The sequence below is a fragment of the Pteronotus mesoamericanus genome, unplaced genomic scaffold (assembly GCF_021234165.1).
Source record: "Pteronotus mesoamericanus isolate MK-2021 breed Mesoamerican mustached bat unplaced genomic scaffold, CSHL_Meso_final contig_90, whole genome shotgun sequence".
In the NCBI taxonomy this organism is placed as follows: Eukaryota; Metazoa; Chordata; class Mammalia; order Chiroptera; family Mormoopidae; genus Pteronotus; species Pteronotus mesoamericanus.
Window position 1 is genome coordinate 35,662,576 of NW_026555277.1, and position 20,171 is coordinate 35,682,746.

General features: G+C 35.4%; 1 protein-coding gene across 1 annotated transcript in view; it reads left to right on the plus strand.

The window, feature by feature from the left end:
- KIF18A (kinesin family member 18A) overlaps positions 1-14,054 on the plus strand; it is a 66,656-nt gene extending 52,602 nt beyond the window's left edge. Inside the window, exons 13-16 of the mRNA XM_054586245.1 lie at positions 5,248-5,689; positions 6,362-6,469; positions 11,698-11,807; positions 13,931-14,054. Coding sequence (XP_054442220.1) covers positions 5,248-5,689; positions 6,362-6,469; positions 11,698-11,807; positions 13,931-14,013 — 743 coding nt within the window. The 3' untranslated portion in view covers positions 14,014-14,054. The remainder of the gene's footprint in view (positions 1-5,247; positions 5,690-6,361; positions 6,470-11,697; positions 11,808-13,930) is intronic.
- Positions 14,055-20,171: the final 6,117 nt, after the last annotated feature.

Below are 20,171 nucleotides of genomic sequence, written 5' to 3' on the forward strand. Positions count from 1 at the left end.
TGGGACCATTTTCTACTTAGCCCCACTCTTGTTTCCTTTTCTATCCCAGCATGGTAATGACACTGTCATCTCCAAATAAGAAATTATATTCTCAAACCCCAAAGGGTGCCTGCTGCCTCAGATACATGAGCATCCAAACTAGAGAGAGAAGAAAGCAGATTCCGAGACACCTGCATTTACAAAGATTAGAGCTCTTCCATAGTGAACGAGGCCTCATCCTGTTGAGTGAGGGTGGGGAGAAGGATTGGCAGTAACAAGAGAATGCCAAGTTTAAGGGAATGACTTTTAAAGCCTTTTGAACTCTTCTGTAATTATACCTGTGGGAATGGTTCATGGCTTCGTGGAAAGTGGTCAATTTTTATGAAGTTGTATAAAATCATATATACTACTCCTTTGCGTGAACTTCCATCTTATCTTTGTTCCTGATTGTCAGGCAGCTAATCACATATGTATATGTCATTGGAGATGTTCTGGATTTACTTTGTATAGTTTATAACTCATTACTTGATTAAAACACCCTTTCCACCTCTCCATCACTGCTGCTGCCACTCTAATCCAAGCTCATCATTTCTTGACCGAACTTATAGCAATAGCCTTGTTACTGATTTTCCTGTTTTCTCTCTTGCCCATTCATATTCCTTTCCCCACACAATAAGCAAAGGAATCTTTTTTAAAAACGTAAATGAGATCACATTATAGTCATCCTTAAAATCCTCTACAGATAACCCATTGCACTTGAAATAAATCTAAACCCTTAGCTTGTTCATAGATCCTAACACAACATGGCCGCTCCTCATTTCTACTTTCCCTCTAACTTGCTGTCTTCTCTCTTTTTCTTGAGCTCAGCAAAGTTATTTAACCCTATTTCCTCCACCTCTTTCCCAGATCTTTGTAGGGCTGGCTCCTTCATAGCCATTCAAATCTTAGATCACATACCCTGTCCCTTAGAATCACCTTCCATGGTCATTATAATTAACACCTTTCCTATCTCCCATCACTTTCTGTTCCATTTCACTGTTTTATTGTCTTTTCAACTCATTTGTCATAATTATCTTACTTTATTAAGAGAATTTCTTTCTCTGTCTTCTCCTCTCACAAAATGTAAGTTCTTAACTGTCTAATTTTCTGCTGTCTTCTCAATACCTACAAAAGGTCGGAAACATGGCCGGTACTTAAGGTAGATGAATAAACATTGATTTTTTTTTTTAATGTAGATTCAGTGCTCTTAGATTGTTTCTCTCATGCCATAGCTGACTACAACTTTTTTTCTTTCATAAATAAAATAAACATTGATTCTGGATTGTAAATAGTAGTAGTGACTTCTTTTAAATGTCTTAACATTTATGGTTATTGTTATTATTTGGACATAAATTTCAACAAGTCACACTCACATCCCTGAGTCATAGCCATTTGGGGGCAGTAGAAAAGTAGTAAATCTACAATGTTCTGGAGAATTAAAGGTCCAAAAGGTGTTCTGGAAAGAGCAAAATTTTTCAGACCATCGGACACATTGCTACCAACCACCTCCTGTACATTCTCAAATATATGATGTGGGGAGCTGGTTCCTTAGATGGACACCGTCTTTCCAAGTGGCTGCCAGTCTTTTCTATTCCAATTAATAAGAGCCTACCTTATAACGTTCATTTTTAATTTTTATCCCTTCCTGCAAAGCATACATATTGCTGAGGAATTTCATAGCCTAGTATTATCTGTTGGCCTCCCTTGTTCCGAAAGCCATAACTACATGATTTCTTATTTTATGGGGGCTTTTTAAAAGAGTTATGGTCAGCCTCCAGGTTCCTTCTTTATCATTTCCACTCTATAGACTCAAGAATTACAGAATCTTGTTAGATAGTATTTTCCCAGGCTGAATCAGAGGAAACTACAACTGGCCCCAGCCTGCTCTTCTGGAAAGTTACTGTATATCCTCTAATGGAAAAGTACAGCATATCTCTTTTATAGACCTAGAGCTAGCATATTCAATGGTTATTATAACCTGTTAAAATATACAGTAAAATATATAGTGCCCAACACTCTCCAGCTTGCCATACGCACTTAAAGTACTCCATTACCTACCTAGATAGAGGAGAAAGATATTTTTTATGTTTTGCAAATCATATTAAAGGTGAAATATCAGTTGTTTAGTGTATTTTTATTTCCATGATCACCATGGATTTACTGTTCAGTTTTTACTTAAATCTTTAAATCTTATTTTTGCTCTGGTTATCTCCTGATTCTTTCTTAGCAACTAGTCAGCCTAAGTCATTCTGAATTGACTATGTATTTTCCGTTCTCTTATTATTTTCTCTGTATTAAATAATTGAGGCAATAAGAAGAAAGGAACCATCTAGATTTTTATTTTGCATATGCTATATACCTATAACATTTTTTTCTTCCAGACCCAGTAAAACAAGAGTATAAGAATCCACATTAAGTACCCCATCTCCATGTTTCTCTTTTAAGTTATCATGTCCTGCTGGGAAACCAGAATTATAGTTAAAGATAGATCATTGTACTGTTACAGTTGTTCTCACCGACAGTTGTTACTCAGTTTGACCATAGCAGAATTCGGATTTGTTGTATGTTTACGTTATCTCCGAGAACAGGTAGATAATTCTTCAGTGTCTCATAGAAGACTTCCCCCGCCGCCTGCCCCCCTACATTCATGCTCTCTACAGGCAGTAGGGGAAATGATCTCCCCTCGTGGAAGTGTGCCCAGTGCCACTCCAGAGATTATCCCTGTCTAGATATGTGAAAGAAAAATAGTGACTCTGGATAATACTTATCCCTTGAGATTTCATGTTTCTTTGTGTTCTAAGTTAAATAACACTTACATGTGCCTGCTTTGGTTTATATTCCGGTTTATCATCAGCCTTGATAAACTCGATCTCTGATAAACTGAAAGTGAGACATTGTTTTAAATAAAGTCTTTTAGTTTTAACTATGAGTTAAATATTGATGGCATATGGGAAAGTCAGTTACAACTTTCCCCTGTGAAGTAGTAATGCTAACAGTTAAAGAATATTTATATTTCTAGAGCCTTTCTTTGAACACTAAGTCTTTTATAGATACTAACTAATCCTAGAAAATGCCCTATACATAAAAAGGTAGTATATCCTTTTTCTTGCCGCGGGGGGGCGGGGGGGCGGGGGCTAATGCCCACACTGCTTAAATGAGTTGCCCAAGGTCACTCAGTGAGTTGTTGGTGAAGCCAGAAATAGAATCCAAGTCTCCTGACTCCCAATTCAGTTCTCTATCCTTGATATAGTTTTCTATCCTCTATATACCCCTGCTGCCTCTCATGGGAAAAGAAGTTAATCTTCCAGCTATTAATAGCCACCAAATTGGTGGTAGCAGCACAGTGGAGAAAAGTAACTGTCTTTATACTGCAGCATTAGTATAAAAATATCTGGTAATGGAAAATTTGACAAATGTCATGTTAAAGGGAGTGGAAAATTATTTTAAGATCTGGATCTCATTTATCTAGTTCTCAGAAAAGTAAAATTTCTTAGTAGAACAGGGATCATATTTTTTCTTCCTGTTTTTAAATTGTATTTCCTAGAGGGTAATTGTCAACCTAGCCGTAGCAGAGCCTACTGTCAACTAACTTAGGAATAATGCATGTACTGTTGGTGATTGCTATAAGTGTACTTTCTAACTTGGTTGAAAGTTCGAATTGCTTTATTGAAATATATAACACTTACTTTATTCAGCTTTCATTGTTTTTAATATATCATAAAGCACATATAAAATCAATTGGGAAATTTACTGCATGATTTGAAAACAGGGGCAGAAATACACATTATATTGATAGTTTCTTTCCAGACAAAATATTCCAAACTTAATGTTGTGTCACGTACCATGAAGTTCACCAGAATGAAATAAGTAGAGCAGAAAATAGTAAATTAAGAAATAAAAGATAAGCACATTGGAGCAGATCAAGTTTATTGTCATGTGTGTAACCAAGTCACTACTTTGGGCATTAAAAAATGGTGCTTGGGAAGTATTATGACCTTTAGTATGGTGGGAATTCACACTTAAGTTCAAACAAAATAATTTGTCTCTTTAATTTGGAACCAACAAACAAGAAATCTTGTACTAAAAATCTTTGGATATTATGTTCCTGTTTGAATGTTACTACTATAAGTATTTAATTACAAGAATGGCACAGTCAGAATTATGTTTTAGCCAGGAAAGTGTGAGAGGTAGGATTGGTGGATATTGGGAAATACAAGGAAAAAGTTTAAAAATTCTGGTTATTTGGGACCCGTGTGACTGAGAAAGCAGTGGCAAGAGGATAATTAGAAATAAGAGTGTAGAATAAGAAAACTAGAAAGTCAATTACATATCCCTAGGGAAACATATACGTTTACTGAATTGAAGAAGAAGAAGGTAACAGATGCTGGAGAAGTAGTAGGGAAATCACTTTGAAAAGCTGCAGAAGTTGTAGCTAAGAGAAGTTTATTAAGCTTGGTGACTTCACATTTGGGAGACTTGCTTTTATAGAGAGATAATGGTCAAGTAAGAGTATTCTGAATTCTTCAAATTAGGTTTATTTAGCTTTGATATTAATCTAATTTTTGCAAGCTTGTGAATTATGTATGATACAAGAAACAAATCAATCCACCAGAATGCTAATTAACTATATATGGCATATTAACAGATGTAGTTCTCTCATTTCCCTTGGAATTTTATTGGTTATTGCCATTGTTGTTACTTTAGAATAGATGTCCACTCAATTAGTAATAAATTGGTGATATTTTACAATAGAACAAGTTACAGATCTCTGTGCCCACAAATGTTGACATTTTTTATCTTAAACCTAAATCAAACATGGAAGCTGAAAATTGCTTGTAAATTTCATTAGAATTAATTGGAATTTTTTTTTCATGATTATTCAATATCTCCAGATAGCTATATCTATAAATTAATATTGATTTTAGCCATTTATTTATTTTCTTCATAGACTCTTTATAAAGTTATTAACAATAAATGATTTATTTTTCTTTCCAGCTTATTTTCTTTTAAATTTTTATCGTTTGGCAGAAAATGTACTTTATAATTGGTGGTGTTTTTTTTAACTGATAGGGCTATTGGAAAACTATTTGCACAATACAATATATAGATCATGTATCATAGAAATATACACTTGAGACCTAGATAATGTTATTAACCAATGTCACCGTGATAAATTTAAATAAAAACTATTTAGACATTATTGAACTTCTTTTTAATCTTGTCAAACAGGCACATCTTCAAGTGAACCTAATCTGCTTAACATTCCTTCACCGAAAAGAACTCGAAGAAAACTAATGCCCTCTCCCTTGAAAGCAAAGCATACCCAAAAGTCTGCACTGTCTGAAAGTGTGCAGCTCAATGACTCTTTCAGCAAGGAACTTCAACCTATTGTGTATACCCCGGAAGACTGTAGAAAAACTTTGCCAAATCCATCTACAGTGACCTTATTAAAACCATCATCTAATACTCTGAGTTTTCAGGCCATCAGCTCAAATATAAACAGTGACACTTCTCTGAAAATGTCGTGTGAAGTAGATATTCCTGTCTGCAGGAAAAAAGAATATAGACAGGAGGATTTGGACTCTACATTTACTATATGTGAAGAAACCAAGAGATTGAACAGTAAATTACCTGAGCAGCAATCAGTACCAAACAATAATGTTGTACAAAGGTATGGGAAAAAAGTATTTGTCAGTTCTTCTTTTTTTTTTTGCAGCCTTTAAACTATTCACTTTTTTTTTCTTCTTTAGCTGTATTTGAAGTGTATTTTTAGATCAATTTTAAAGTCATCAATTTGATATCTTAGTTTGATTGACCTTCGTTAGGCTGGAAAAGACCTTAAGATATATTTAGTTTGTTCTTCATACTAAGGTCAGATGCTACAAGCCATTATTGGAAAACTACCATGTTGATTATTATTCACTAATATCCTCAATAAAGAAAATTTCACAGTTTCTGTTAATGTTTAGACTTGAAGTGATGACAAACTTCAACTTACTCTGAAGTGGTCATATGTCTAAGGTATGGCTGACTGGATGTCATCCAAGCAGACATACTCTTCTCATTTCATCTGTATTATCACAACTAATCTAAATATGGGAAGAACAATACCTTCACCTTTTTATGCTGTTGGGAATGCAGAAATCTCTTCATAACAACTCGGTATCTATAGTTTAAATAGGAGAAAACGAAATTCCAGAGTAAAGCAAGGGAAGGTTTACAGTACTGTATAATATTTTCTTTATCTATTAATATGAAATGGTATTCCCATCATGTAAGTGCATGGCCTCTCTCGATAGTACAAATCAAACTTGCTTTTTACTTTTTATTGTTTAATATACAGGTTTGCCCCTTCCTCCTTCACCACTAAACATCTCCTGCCTGTGCAAAGCATGGTCCCATCCTACATGGCAATGACGGCTGCTGCCAAAAGGAAACGGAAGTTAACAAGGTGCGATTAAGCAGAACCTAGTTCAGTCTTTATACTTGCATAATATCATTGTTATGCTTTGTTTCCTACTGTTCATTTTTATTTCTTATCATTAAGTTGTCAATTCATGTTTAAGCATACGTATAATAAATTGCTCTGAATGTGACACTGGATTTATATTATCAAAGAGAGATCTCGATAAAGCCCAATTATTTTACTTGACATTTGTATACAGTATTCCATATTTCATATTATTCAAAATAAATTTAAAAGTCTTCTGGGCTTTAAAAATGTCACTTAATTTTAACTTTTCCATTGGTGATAATTTTTTTCATTTGGTATTTTTGTTTTTAGACATTAATGATATTTATTCAGTCTTAAAATTACATTATTTTCATGGATTTTGATATATGACTAAAATGTATTGAGTGAAGAGGCTTCCACCTATGACCCTATAGCTGCTTGAAGGCACTGGAGAACAACCAAGGCAGCCAGGATTTGAAGGTCTCAGATCCCAGGGAAAAAAGGAAAACAAGCTGTTAGAGAGCCAGACCTTGTCTGCTTTTTTTTTTCCTTTGAGCACTTGTCAATCCATGGCCTCATGTATAAAGACCAAGCATAAAATGAAAGCCCCGAGCTTATCAGCAGCCTCACTGAGCTAAAGAAACAAAATCATTCTGTGTAGCTTTTTGCCCCCCAGATACTTATTTGCCAGGTTCTAACCTCTGTGGAATAAGAGTTCAAGAACCCAAGCTGGAGTTTGCTGCTACAAAGCTAACATCTTAAGCAGAACTGGGCCACGCTCGTGGGGCTGGGACACAAAAATTCTTGTTCAGGGATCACGGAGAAAGGGCCCTGTTAAACATCCAGGATTTTCTGTGAGACCCCCGAGGCCTATGGTTCAGGAGCAGGGCAAACTGGAAATAGATCAGTTCTTGAAAGCCTGAAACAGACCCTAAATCAACTCAATTCCTTTATAGGTCAAGGCAATCTATCTCTATTCTCTCTGCTTGCCAGAAGAAAATCATCTCTGGGAGAATATACCATCCAGAACCTCTACAGTTTTTCTTACACTGTGTTTAGTACTTAAGTAAAAATTACGAAGTATGCCAGGAGACAGGACCAAATGAGTAAAAATCGAGAGAGAAAAAAACAAATAAGAGAAGGAGTAATCCATAAGTGATGCAGGTATTGAGATTATCAAATAAGGACTTTAAAACTTTTAACTGTGATTAACAAAAAATTGAACAAAATAGATGATAATTTCCCAAAGAACTAGATTCTGTTAAAATGAATCAAATGTATATTCTAGAACTGAAGTAATAGAATTTACTGAAATTAGGAACTCAGTAAATTATCTTAACAGATTAAGCACAGAAGACAGTTTAGTGAACTGGAAGATAGGTGGATAGGAAAATATCCAAACCCATGTACAAAAGGATAAAAAAGAAAATATGGAGAAAACTGAAAGAGAAATAAGAAGCACAGTGAAAAATATGGGGCACAATTAAAAGAAATACAGGACACATAGATATTTTTACTCCCAGAAAGAAATGAGAAAAAGAATGGGGTAAACCAATATTTGTGAGGATACTGGCTAATAATTTCCTAAAACTCAAAAAAGATTCAAGAGGCACTGCAAACCACAAGCAACAGTAATATAAAGAGAAATACACCTAGGTACATAGCAATAAAATAGCTAAAAATCAAAGGAAACAGAAAAATCATAAATACACTGTTATATGATATGAAGTCTTTGTATCCCCCCGACATTAAATGCAATGACAAGATACAGTGGATTACATTGTAAAATGGATCTGACTTACTCCCCACCCCCTTTATTTTTGACATGTGATTATGGGGGAAAGAGTGTAATGTAAGATCTTGAGAGAACTCTCTTTAAATTGCTCGTTTTCCACCATGGCCCTGTCTCATCTGAGCTAGTATAAACAAATTTACAAATAGCCTGTTTATTTGTGCCACATAGAGTGTCATCTCACGGGTGCATTTAGCATCTGTCCTTTCCCCTCCAACCAAAATACAGCAGAACTTTGGAATATGTACGTTAAATATGTATGGACTGATTTTTTTCCTGAATATCTTTGACTACTCATGACATTTAAAATTTTATATTTTGCTGTGGCACAAATTTGAATTGTGCAGTTTGTCTGACTCCTGTGTGGGAATCAGTCACCATCATCTGTGTCACTCATCTCATCACTAATTTTCATTGTGTCTGTTGTGTAATTCTTTCAATTAATTAATGTTGGTGACTCTTTTGATTCTCCACTGGTAGTATTCTCTGTTGTGTTAACTAAGATAGAGCAAAAGCTTATAGCTAATAATAATTTTTAAGTGGAAACGTAGTCATTATCAAAGTCAAATGTCCGGGTATATAAATGTCTATTTGTAGTGGTTTTAGATGAGTTAAAAGGCTTTCACATGAACAACTAATATTGTGAAATAATATTAAAGGACATATAAAGAAAGTAAGATTTTTCATAGCCTATTAATTGCTCTATTACATTCCCTCTGGTACCAATAATTAGATCCTGCCATTAACTATGGTTAAAAGAGATTAGTGGTAGAAATGTACATAATTACGTTTTAAAAAATCTTCCTTTCCCAATTAAATCTATATGAGCTTGAAAGTAATAAAGTCTGGTATTTTCCACTTAACAGCTTTATGTACATGTTTAAGTGTGTTTATATTCTAATATTGTTTTTTAAAGTGAAGAAGAGAAGGCTCCATGTATATAGTTTTTTATTTCTTTTGTATCAGTTTTTCTCTCTGAAGAAGATATATTACAGTCCAAAAGCACTAGATATTCAAAAAACCTACCAATCTGTATTTTTTTTAGTTATTAGCTAAATTAAGAATATTAGATTTTCAATTATTTCAATTTATTCAATATCAGTGTAGCAGACCTTTTAAATTTGATTTTTAAAGAGACAGAGGAAGAGGGGAGAGTGAAAAACATCTCTTTGTTATTCTACTTATTAATACATTCATTGGTTGATTCTTGTATGTGCCCTGACCAGGGATCAGACCCACAGCCTTGGCAGACAGGGACAATGCTCTAACCAAGCTACACGTCCAGGGCCTGTAGCAGACTGTCTTAACTAATCAGAGTTTTGGGGTTTTGTTGCTTTTTGTTTATATGATTGAGTTTGTTTGTTTGTTTGTTTCACAATCTTTCTTAGCATCCAGAAAGAGTTTCACACTTCGCCAAACATTTTTGGTTTATTTTGAAAGGTATCTAATGATTTCAACTAAAAATTATCTCAATCGAAAGAAATGAGAAGAACTATGCCTATTAAGCAGTGGCATTCTTCCTGTGTAAGGGAACAAAAAGTTAAATCCTAACTTTTATTAACAGTTAAGGAAGTATATTAGGCACACAACTAGAAGAGTCTTTAGATTTCTTCTCAATATAATTTCTAACATAATTTAAATTTGGAATCATACCAATTTTAGGGTTTTCTTTTTTAATTTTATAATCTAACAAATATATAACGTAAATGTTAAACATTTTTATCCATGGACTATTTTATCTAATCCTAAAAATGTTTTAGTGTATTTTACTTATGCATAAATATATAACTTATTTTTATTAGGCTTTGATTTCATTCCTAGAAATATGAGTTTTATTCAGATAGATTTATTCAAAACCTTAATTTTTCAAGTAAAAATCTGTGAGTAAAAACAAAGATTCTAACACCGCAGTGAAGAATCATACCATGAAATAATAAAGACAATTATAAGATAAATTATAAGGAAAAACACTATCAAAATGAACCAATAATATTGACCTTTATACTTGAAATAAAATCACCAAATGACCAAAAACAAAGAACTTTTCACAACTTATATGCATATTATCAGAAAAAGCTGTTTAATATCTTTTTAGAGAATTATAGTAACCTAGTTTATTTAACAACCTTTAGGAATAGAGAATTTCTACAACTAAATTTGCTTACTTTCATAAAACTAGTACTTTTTTGTAACCATTTTTGGTAAATATCATTTGCATTCTTGAGTGGAATAGGCAAAATCACTATTAAGAGCATTATAATCATCTCTCATAAAAGCTATAGAACAATGAGGTACACCGGTTGGGTTATTTTTCCCAGCATTCAGTCTGCTCATGCCTATTTTTCTCTCCTGTTAAAATTGCCATTTCTGACTGCTTTAAATGAGCATACAACTAACCATCTTCTCCCTGTTTCATAAACATACACCCACATCAGTTTACCACATGGTTAGGATTTCCAGAAGAGCAAGTTATTTCAATAAAAGGGAAGCCTCCGATTGTTAATCTGACTATCAAATTAGTAGCAACTTGTAAAATGGCATATATCTTTATGAGCCAGAAATTCCCTAAAATTGTCTTATTCGAATTAGCTAATTTTTTATTAAAACTTGATCCTCTTTTAGGTTTCAAAGGTTTGGATTGCTCTTTTTCCAGGCCCAGGTCAAAACTCATCTCATTCACAAAATATTTTGTGTTCCTTCTTCTAAACTCAGGAACCTACAGCTTCTTGGAGCTTGAAAACCTGTGGCACTGTTTTTTACTTTGCCTTGTTTTATTTTATGTATTTGTGTTATATTTTGCCCCTCTCTACCATATATCCATTATATAAGTTTTCAAGACTGGAGTTGGTTGTACCTTACTTATTTGTATGTCCTGTAATAAGAAGCCATAATAGACGTTTATAGTGTCAATTCAAATCGAGTTAAAATTTTCACCCATTAATAACATGAAATTGATACAGCTTTTTGAAGATTAAACAAATGAAAATAGGTCATTCTTTTTCATTTCAGTTTCTATAATAGCCATAATCAGAGAGACTCTCAGGCTGTTACAGTGTTTTGAGTTAAAAGCAAGATTTCCCAACAGTCTCACATTGTTTATATTACCCAGATTAGGGTTCCTGCTCCAAATTTGTAGTGTGAGCCTAGTTTTTCACCTATTGCAGTGTACTCCTTATCACTACATTTGGAAATGTCCTGTTAAACAGAATTGTTGCATATACCTACAGTCAAATCTCTGATTTTGAAAAAACATTCATACAGAGCTAAATTTCTCTGGGAAATTTATTTAGTACCTCCAGTTACTCCAGTGGGATATAACAACTCAGTATTTTAGTATTTTACTTTTTCTTTAGTCTTTATTGCATGTAAGATTGTGTATTAGAACTTAGATCTATAAAATGTGCTTAACTAAAATAAAAATCTTCCTCTCAAGTTCTACATCAAATACTTTGTCAACTGCTGAGGAAAATTCTGGATTTGCCAAACGTGTTCGACAAGATAATTCAAGTGATAAACACTCACAAGAAAATGGAGCAGCAGTGGGTATGTCTGAGCTCTTACTTTGATATTTAATAACATGATAACCTAACACAGGTGTAGTACTTTACATTTTTATAGTGTTTTCATAAGAATCTCCTTTTATCTATACATCAACTTTATTACATGGTAAGTTTGATTATCCACGTTACACATAAGAAAACTTAGGACACAAAATAGAAAACACTACCTAATACCAGACAGATACTTCACAGAGGAACCACATCTCCTAACTCTATGTTCTGTGCCCCTTTTGTTGTCTATACTGGTTCATATGGCAGAAGACTTGGTAAATAATTTAACTAATAATTGAAATAATTCACTAAGTGTATTCTTTAATAGGTTAGTGTTTAAATATATTTTGCCAATAAACTATATCTACTTTCAATTTTTTCATTAGCCTATTGTTTTTCGTAATCTGGCCTCTGACTCATTTGTATAATTATAGCCAGGCTCCATTCTCTACGTAGCTATAATCACATTGTAACTCTCCATTAGCAAGTTAAGAAAGATGCTATTGGGGGTGACTACTCTCAGTTACATATCAGGGCTGACATGAGTTCCTGTCAACACAACCACATCTTCAGTGAAAGTAGAGGTATATAGTGCCAATCAGTTTCTAGGCGTTGGTGTCCCAACTTCTGTTTCTTTGGCACCTAGTTCCTAAGACTTCCTTCAAGAAGTACTTATTTACTACACAATCACTATGTGCTAGGTTCTGTAATGAACACAGGAGTTACTAAAATTTTTGTTTGATCTCTAAAGGAACTTAAAATTCTAGCCTTTGGAATTTATACGGGTTTCATGAGAACATGAGTGTTTATAAGAAAACGTGAAAACTATTACTTCTTTTTCTGTCAGTGCTCTTTCATTACAGTAATACAAAATTTCTCAATGGCTTTGCAAAACTGTACTGATAAATCCTTACTTCTTGTAGCCAGTGGCAGTTGTTTACTTAAGTTCAATGGAAATTGTTTTGTGCAAATTTAATACTCAACATAAGTCCTGGAAAGTAAAGTTTACTATGATTTTGGTTTAACATGCCATATTTAATAATGCTTAACAATGTGTATATGCAGTTAGTATAAATATGTACTGCCCCATGGGTCTCCTGAAAAAATTATTTAAGAAGTCAATTCTGCAACATAATAAGTTTATAATTCTAAATAAAAAAAATTTGGTTTTCTAATATGCTTATTTTCTAATATTAGTGTAAAATGCATCAGATATCTCATGTGTAAAAGAGATGAATGGAAAAAAAAGTAGGAGATGATATTAAACTACAGTGCTTGCCAAAGAGGAAAGAAGAGGTAAAGCTAAGTTAAAAGATGATGTGTTAAAGGATAAGGTAGCACTTAGGAAGAGATTAATTTAGGGAAGATAATAATTTGGATACATTAGGATATCCAGCTGAGACCTGAATACACATCAGGAATTACTGGAAAAGTAAAAGAACTGGGACTGGCTTTCCTTAGTCAACTAATATTTGTTCTCTAATATTTGTTCAACTAATATTTGTTCTCTAATATTGTACAAATAAAAACAAAGGAACATAAGTGGAAAAGAAGGTAACTACTGTTAACTGTGCAGTTTGAGAAATAAGAGTGTCAAGAGAGTATGTGCCCCTAAAACTAAAACTTAAGGTGACCAAGAAAATGGCTAAGAGATTAGACTCATCCCTAAGAAGGTCGATTGGCACCTGTTGTGACACTCCGTTGAGCAGAGAATCACTGTTTAGGCTGTTGAAGTACCACAAGACTGGGCAGAGGTAGCTCACATTTGAAAGGCGATAAAAAGGCTATGGGATCAGGATCAGCACTTTAGGAAGTACTAGATTCAAATGATACTTCTAAGTTGGAAAAATATGGAAGTTTAAGAAGCCCTAGGAAAATAATCCAAAGAATGAGAAAAATTCATAATGCAAACAGGAAATGGAACAATGCTTATAGAATCAGTCTTAAGTTCAAAAAGAACAAAAGTTAAACTGCAGGTGAGTGTGGGCTCACATGCATATGCTACAACTTCTCTCTGAAACATGGAGAAATGGATTTCTAAAAGTAGAAGGAATGGTGAAATTTTTTTTAATGATGCTTTCAACGTATTGATCAATTTTCTCTTTTCTTCTCTAGAATATAAAAGAAGCATCCATAAAGTAAGGCCAAACATAGTCAGAAAGTTTGGAAGAAGTATTTCAAAAGGAAACCTAAGATAAGTCACTTCAAAATCAAGAGAAATTATGTGGACAACTCTGCTTTTAAAAGGATTTGTTACCAGTGACCTTACAGAAATTTATTTAAAAATTTTAAAGAAGACCATCTTAAAACTAAGTTTCCCATAATAGCTTCAGCAAGCGAAAAATGAAATTCTTTCACTTTTGTTCTGTATTCTAAGCAAATAAAAATTCTTAACAGAGAAGTTTGTTTTAAATTTCTAAAATATTTGCTACCTTTTAAAATCCCTACGTCAGCAGGGTGGTAGGTCATTTTTGTTACTCTACAACAGGTTGATTAGGATATTTTAGAAAACAATAGTGAGCTGAATTATCCCTACTGTATTTTTTTTTTAAATAAGGAGAATTCAGAAGTGATAAAATTATGGCCCAGGATGTCTTTAGTCTTACATTATTTTAATCATATATGTAACTTTTCTTTCCAAAAATACTTTGATGTCCAAATGTACATATATGTTCCCTTAAAGTTGTTGTAAATAATATTTAAATAGTCTTCATGAATAAAAAACTAATATTGTTCCATGATACTTAGTATATTAAAGTCATAGATTTTTATGATATATGCTTTTGTGTCTCGTTACTACGCCTTACACACTTCAAACTATTTTATATAAAATGTGGATTTTGTAGATTTTTCATATCAGATCTAGATATGTAGCATTAGAACAAAGTCTGAAAATAATCCATAGTTTCCTTAATAAGAAAACATTTTAATTTTTTCTTTTGCTATAGGAAGTACATAGAGCTACAGCTTAATTATATATCCATGTTCAGCTGCCTTGATTGGTGTGTTTATCTTCTGAGTACAATAAATATTGGGTTATATGCACTTACAATTTTATGTGGCCTAGGAGCTGTCCCATCAAGGCAACATTCATAGATTTTACTACAGAAATGGTAATGTTTGACTATGAAGTGTTGCCCTAGACCCCACTGGTAGCAATATATGAGGACAGTGTATGAGGAATAACCAACTGAACACTAGCTGGAGAGAAGCCTTATAACCATGGACAGACAAAAGGAACCACTCACCACAACGAAACTGGTAAGAGTGCAGAGGAAATGAAGGACAGTGGGCTGGGCTCCCAGGGGCAGCTGAAGTTCCAGAGGGATATTTCAGCAGCCAGGTAACCACCTCATGAGAAACACGGGGTATAAACGACAAGCTGGACTCCCCAGCCTACAGCACCAGAGCCAGAAAGAAACCCAGATAACATCCAGCTTTGAAAAGTAGCAGGGTTTCTACCTGCCATGGAGAGATGGCTGAAGACAAAGATCCTCTTAAAGGGCCAAGTATAAAATTTCATTTGTAGCTGCTTACCCTGATCTCCAGCAGAGGGGTGACCGAGAGGACTAGAGATTCTTGAGGAGAGTCAGGTTAGAGGCTCTGGGGAGAGAACTGAAGGAACAGCCACTGGGATCCCTGTGCTGAGCCATTCCCCATACTACAGGAGCCACCTCAGGCAAAGCATTCCTCTCCAAGTGTCATCAGCCTGAGGGGAAGCAATAGCGCCATCCACAGGAATTACTGTGCCCCACCCTGTGGAGCCTAAACCAGGCTACTCATTACAGCTACAGGGTATATCATTGATTAGTTTAACAGCAAAGGCTGAAAATACAAAGAAACTGCCAAAGTAGTAAGACAGATTCCAATTAAACAAGAGAATTCTCCAGAAAAAAAGAACTACATAAAATTGAGGCAAGCAATTTGTCAAAATAGAGTTTAGAGTAATGATTATAAGGATACTCAACAGTATGAGAAAAAGACATAGAAACCATAAAAAAGGACCCATGAGAAATGAAGAATGCAATATCTGAAGTAAAGAATACACTGGAAGGAATAAGCAGTAAGTTAGATGAAGCGGAGGACTGAATTGGTGATTTGGAAGACAAGATAGAAAAACACACCCTGGCAGAAATGCAAAAAGAAAAAAGAATTTTAAAAAACAAGAGCTTAAGAAACATTTTGAACAACATAAAGCATAACAACATCCACAGCATGGGAACACAAGAAGAGAGTGAGCAAGAGGATTGAAAACCTATTTGAAAAAATAAAATAAATTAAAAAAATAAAGTTAAAAAAAGAAAACCTATTTGAAGAAATAATGAGCAAAAGCTTCCCTAATCCGATGAAGGAAAAAGACACAGCAGTCCAGGAAGCTCAGAGAGTCCCTAACAAGCTAGACCCAAAGAGGTCTACACCGAGACATAATTAAAATAACAAGGCTTAAAGACAAGGAGAGGGTCCTAAAAGCTGCAAGAGAAAAAGCAGGTAGTCACATACATGGGAGCACCAATTAGACTGTCATCTGATTTCTCAACAGAAACATTTCAGGCCAGAAGGGTGTGGCATGAAATTTTCAAGGTGATGAAAAGCAATCACCTACTACCAAGGCTACTTTACCCAGCAAGGCTATCATTTAAAATTGAAAGAGAAATACGGAGCTTTGCAGACAAGAAAAAGCTAAAGGAGTTTACTAACAACAAACTAGTACTGTACCAAATGTTAAGGGACTTTCTTTAACAAGAACAAAAAGAGAAAGAAAAAAATAGTCTAACAATAAAATGGCACTAAATACATATCTATCGATAATCACCTTAAATATAAATGGCTTAAATGCTCTAACCAAAAGACAGGGGGTAGCTGAATAGATAAGAAAACAAGACCCGTATATATGCTGCCTCCTGGAGACTCATCTGTGATCAAAAGATACACACAGACTAAACGTAAAAGAATGGAAAAAGATATTTAAGCTGTCATAGTAGTACTTATATCTGACGAAATATACTTTACAACCAAGGCGATAGGAAGATACACTACATATAATAAAGGGAACAATACAACAGGATATAACCCTAGTAAATATTTATGCACCCAATATAGGAGCACCTAAATATTTGAAACAAATCTTGATGGACATAAAGGGAGACATCAACAGAAATACAGTTATTCAAGAATTTTAACACCCCATTGACTTCAATGAAGAGATCTTTCAGTCACAGAATCAACAAGGAGATAGTGGCCTTAAACAACACACTAGATCAAATAGATTTAATTGATATTTAGATCATTTCACCCCAAAGCAGTAGATTATACATACTTGAAGTGCTCATGAAACATTTTCTACAATAGACCCCATGTTAAGACACAAAACAAATCTCAATAAATTTAAGAAGGTTTATGTCATATCAAGCACCTTCTCTGACCACAATGCTATGAAACTAATAATTAATCACAAGAACACTGAAAAACATGCAAAGACATGGAAGCTAAATAACATGCAATTAAAAAATGAATGGGTCAGCAACAAGATAAAGGAAGAAATCAAAAGAAGACCAAATGAAAATGAGGATACAACAGTCCAAAATGTGTGGGACACTGGGAAAGCAATCCTAAGAGGGAAATTCATGGCATTACAGGTCTATGTCAAAAAACAAGAGAAAGCTCAAATAAACATTCTAACATTATACTTAAAGGAACTGGATAAAGTAGAACAAAGCCCAAAGTTAATAGAAGGAAGGAAATAAGATCAGAGCAGAAATAAATGAAATAGAGTCTAAACATTGAGAAAAAGATCAATGAATCAAAGGGCTGGGTCTTTGAAATGATTTGAACAAGATTGGCAAAGCTATAATCACATTTATCAAGAAATAAAGAGGACCCAAATAAGTAAAATCAGAAATTTAAGAGCAGAAATAAATAACTGACACCAAAGAAATAAAAAGAGTTGTAAGCAAATAACAACTATACGCCAACAAATTAGACAACATGGACGAAATGTATGAAGTCCTAGAAAAACAATCTTCCAAAACTAAGTCAGGAAGATTCAGATAATTTGAAAAGACATATTACACCTAGTGAAATAGAAACAATAATTAAATAAAAAAATCCCCCCCTGTCATGACTATGGCAGAGGAGTAAATGGGAGTCACGCTGACCTCCTCCCAGGACCAAACTGGAATTGTGACTAAATAGCGGGGAGATCACCTGGAAAACAACAGAAGGATAGAGTGAGAGGAGCCTTGGAGCCACGGACAGACAGCGGAATCAACTTTCACACATCTAATGGGTGAGAAGTGCGGTGGAAGTTTGGGAGGGTAGGCTTGGCACCCATGGGCACCAGCACCAGAAGAACATTGAAACAGCCACTTGGATCCCCCTCAGAAGAACATGGTCTGAACCATAAACAGGGACCCCTAGACTACAGCAGCTGAAACCAGGAAAATGCACAGACAAAATGCAACCCCAAAAAGCTTAGGGGCGCTCTCTGCCAGAGACAGGTGGCTGGAGATGCAAAGAGACTTTTAAAGGGCCAATGCAAAAATTTGCAGTGGCAGCGGCCCTCCATGATCTCTGGGTAGAAGCGGCAGCAGAGTGGGCTGGTGCCTGAGGAAAGATTGGTGAGGAAAACTGTGAAGAGAACTGAGACAGTGGCCAGGAGAGCCCCTGTGATAACTCACCTCCCACTCTGCAGTGACCATCTCACTCAGGCATAAGGGAATCAATAAACCTGACTTCTGCATGCTCCGCCCAGGGCTTGTGCATGTGGGCTGGGGTGCTGAGTGCAGAATGGCCTGAAGAAATAGAGGATCTCTGGCCAAAGGGGACACAGAGCTGCCTAGAGACCTTTGAGGGGAGACTGTAGATAGAGACATTGGGGAAAGAACTGAAGGAGTAACCAGGGAGTCCCAGAGCTGACTCCTTCCACATTCCATAGTCTCCATTTTGCACAGGCAGACCACGCCCCAAAGAATCAGCAGTGGGAAGGTAATAATAGCCCTGCCCTCAGGACAGTCCAGCTGGACAGGAGTTGTGTGCTGGCCTTGGTGCTGAGTGTAGAGCTGCCTGCAGAGATAAAAGAGCCCCAGCCAAAGGGGACACAGCAATGCCTAGAGACTCGAGGAGAGACTGGAGGCAGAGGCATTGGGGAGAGAACTAAGGGAGTAGCTGGGGGAGATCCCGGTGCTGACTCCTTCCCCAGTCCATGTTCTCCATCTTGCTCAGGCAGACCACTACCCTGAGTGACAGTAGCCTATAAGGACAAGATGGTCCCACCATCAGGAGGCACTGCTCTGCCCTGTGGTGCCTAAGCCTGACAGATGAGGACAGAGTGACCAGATTGCCAGTTGCGGGAGACAGACACAGACAGTAGATTCCTGGAAGGCTCAAATGGCCCAAGGTCAGACAGGGTCAACAACTGACATCATCAGAGGAAGACTCAGAAAGAAAAGAAAAGAAAAAATAAACAAATAAAAAGACTCACCATCTACCATAGAAGTTAAATCCACAATGTCAGGAAATCAAGACGGATCAATTGAAGCAGAAGCAAGAAAGAAAAAAAAGACTTTCACAAATAATGGAAAGACAAAGAAGCTCTCCCAAATGAGGAGAAAGGAGGAATCCCCACAGAGAGAGCTAAATGAAATAGAGGCAAGTGAACTACCAGATATTGAATTCAAAACAATGGCTTTAAGGAAGCTCAATGAGCTCAGCCAGCTCAAAGAGAACTATTATACTTAACATTATAATAGAAACTACAGGGAAACTATCAGGATCTTATGGCAAACTATATCAACCTGGAAAAGGACATAGAAACAAGAGGACACAAAAAGAAATGAATAATACCATTTCTGAATTGAAGAACACAGTAGAAGGAATCAAAATCAGACTAGATGAAGCAGAGGATCGAATCAGTGAGCTGGAGGACAAGGTAGAAAAACTCCCAGAAAGAACAAGAAATGTAAAAAAGACTCAAAAAGAATGAAGAGTCATTTAGGGAAATGCAGGACAACATGAAACGCTGTAATATCCACATAATAGAGATACCAGAAGGAGAAGGAGAGAAGCAAGGGATAGAGAAGCCCTTTGAAAAAGTAGTGATGGAAAATTTTCCCAATTTGAGGAGAGAAAAGGTCTCACAGGTCCAGGAAGCACAGAGGGCCGTATTCAAGAGGAACCCAATGAGGTCCACTCGAAGACACATCATCATTAAAATGGCAAATATCAAAGACAAAGAAAGAATCCTAAAGGCAGCAAGGGAAAAACAGGTAGTAACATACAAGGGAGCCCTGATACAGCTAGCAGCTGACTTCTCAACTGAAACACTACAAGTCAGAAGGGAATGACAAGAGATATTCCA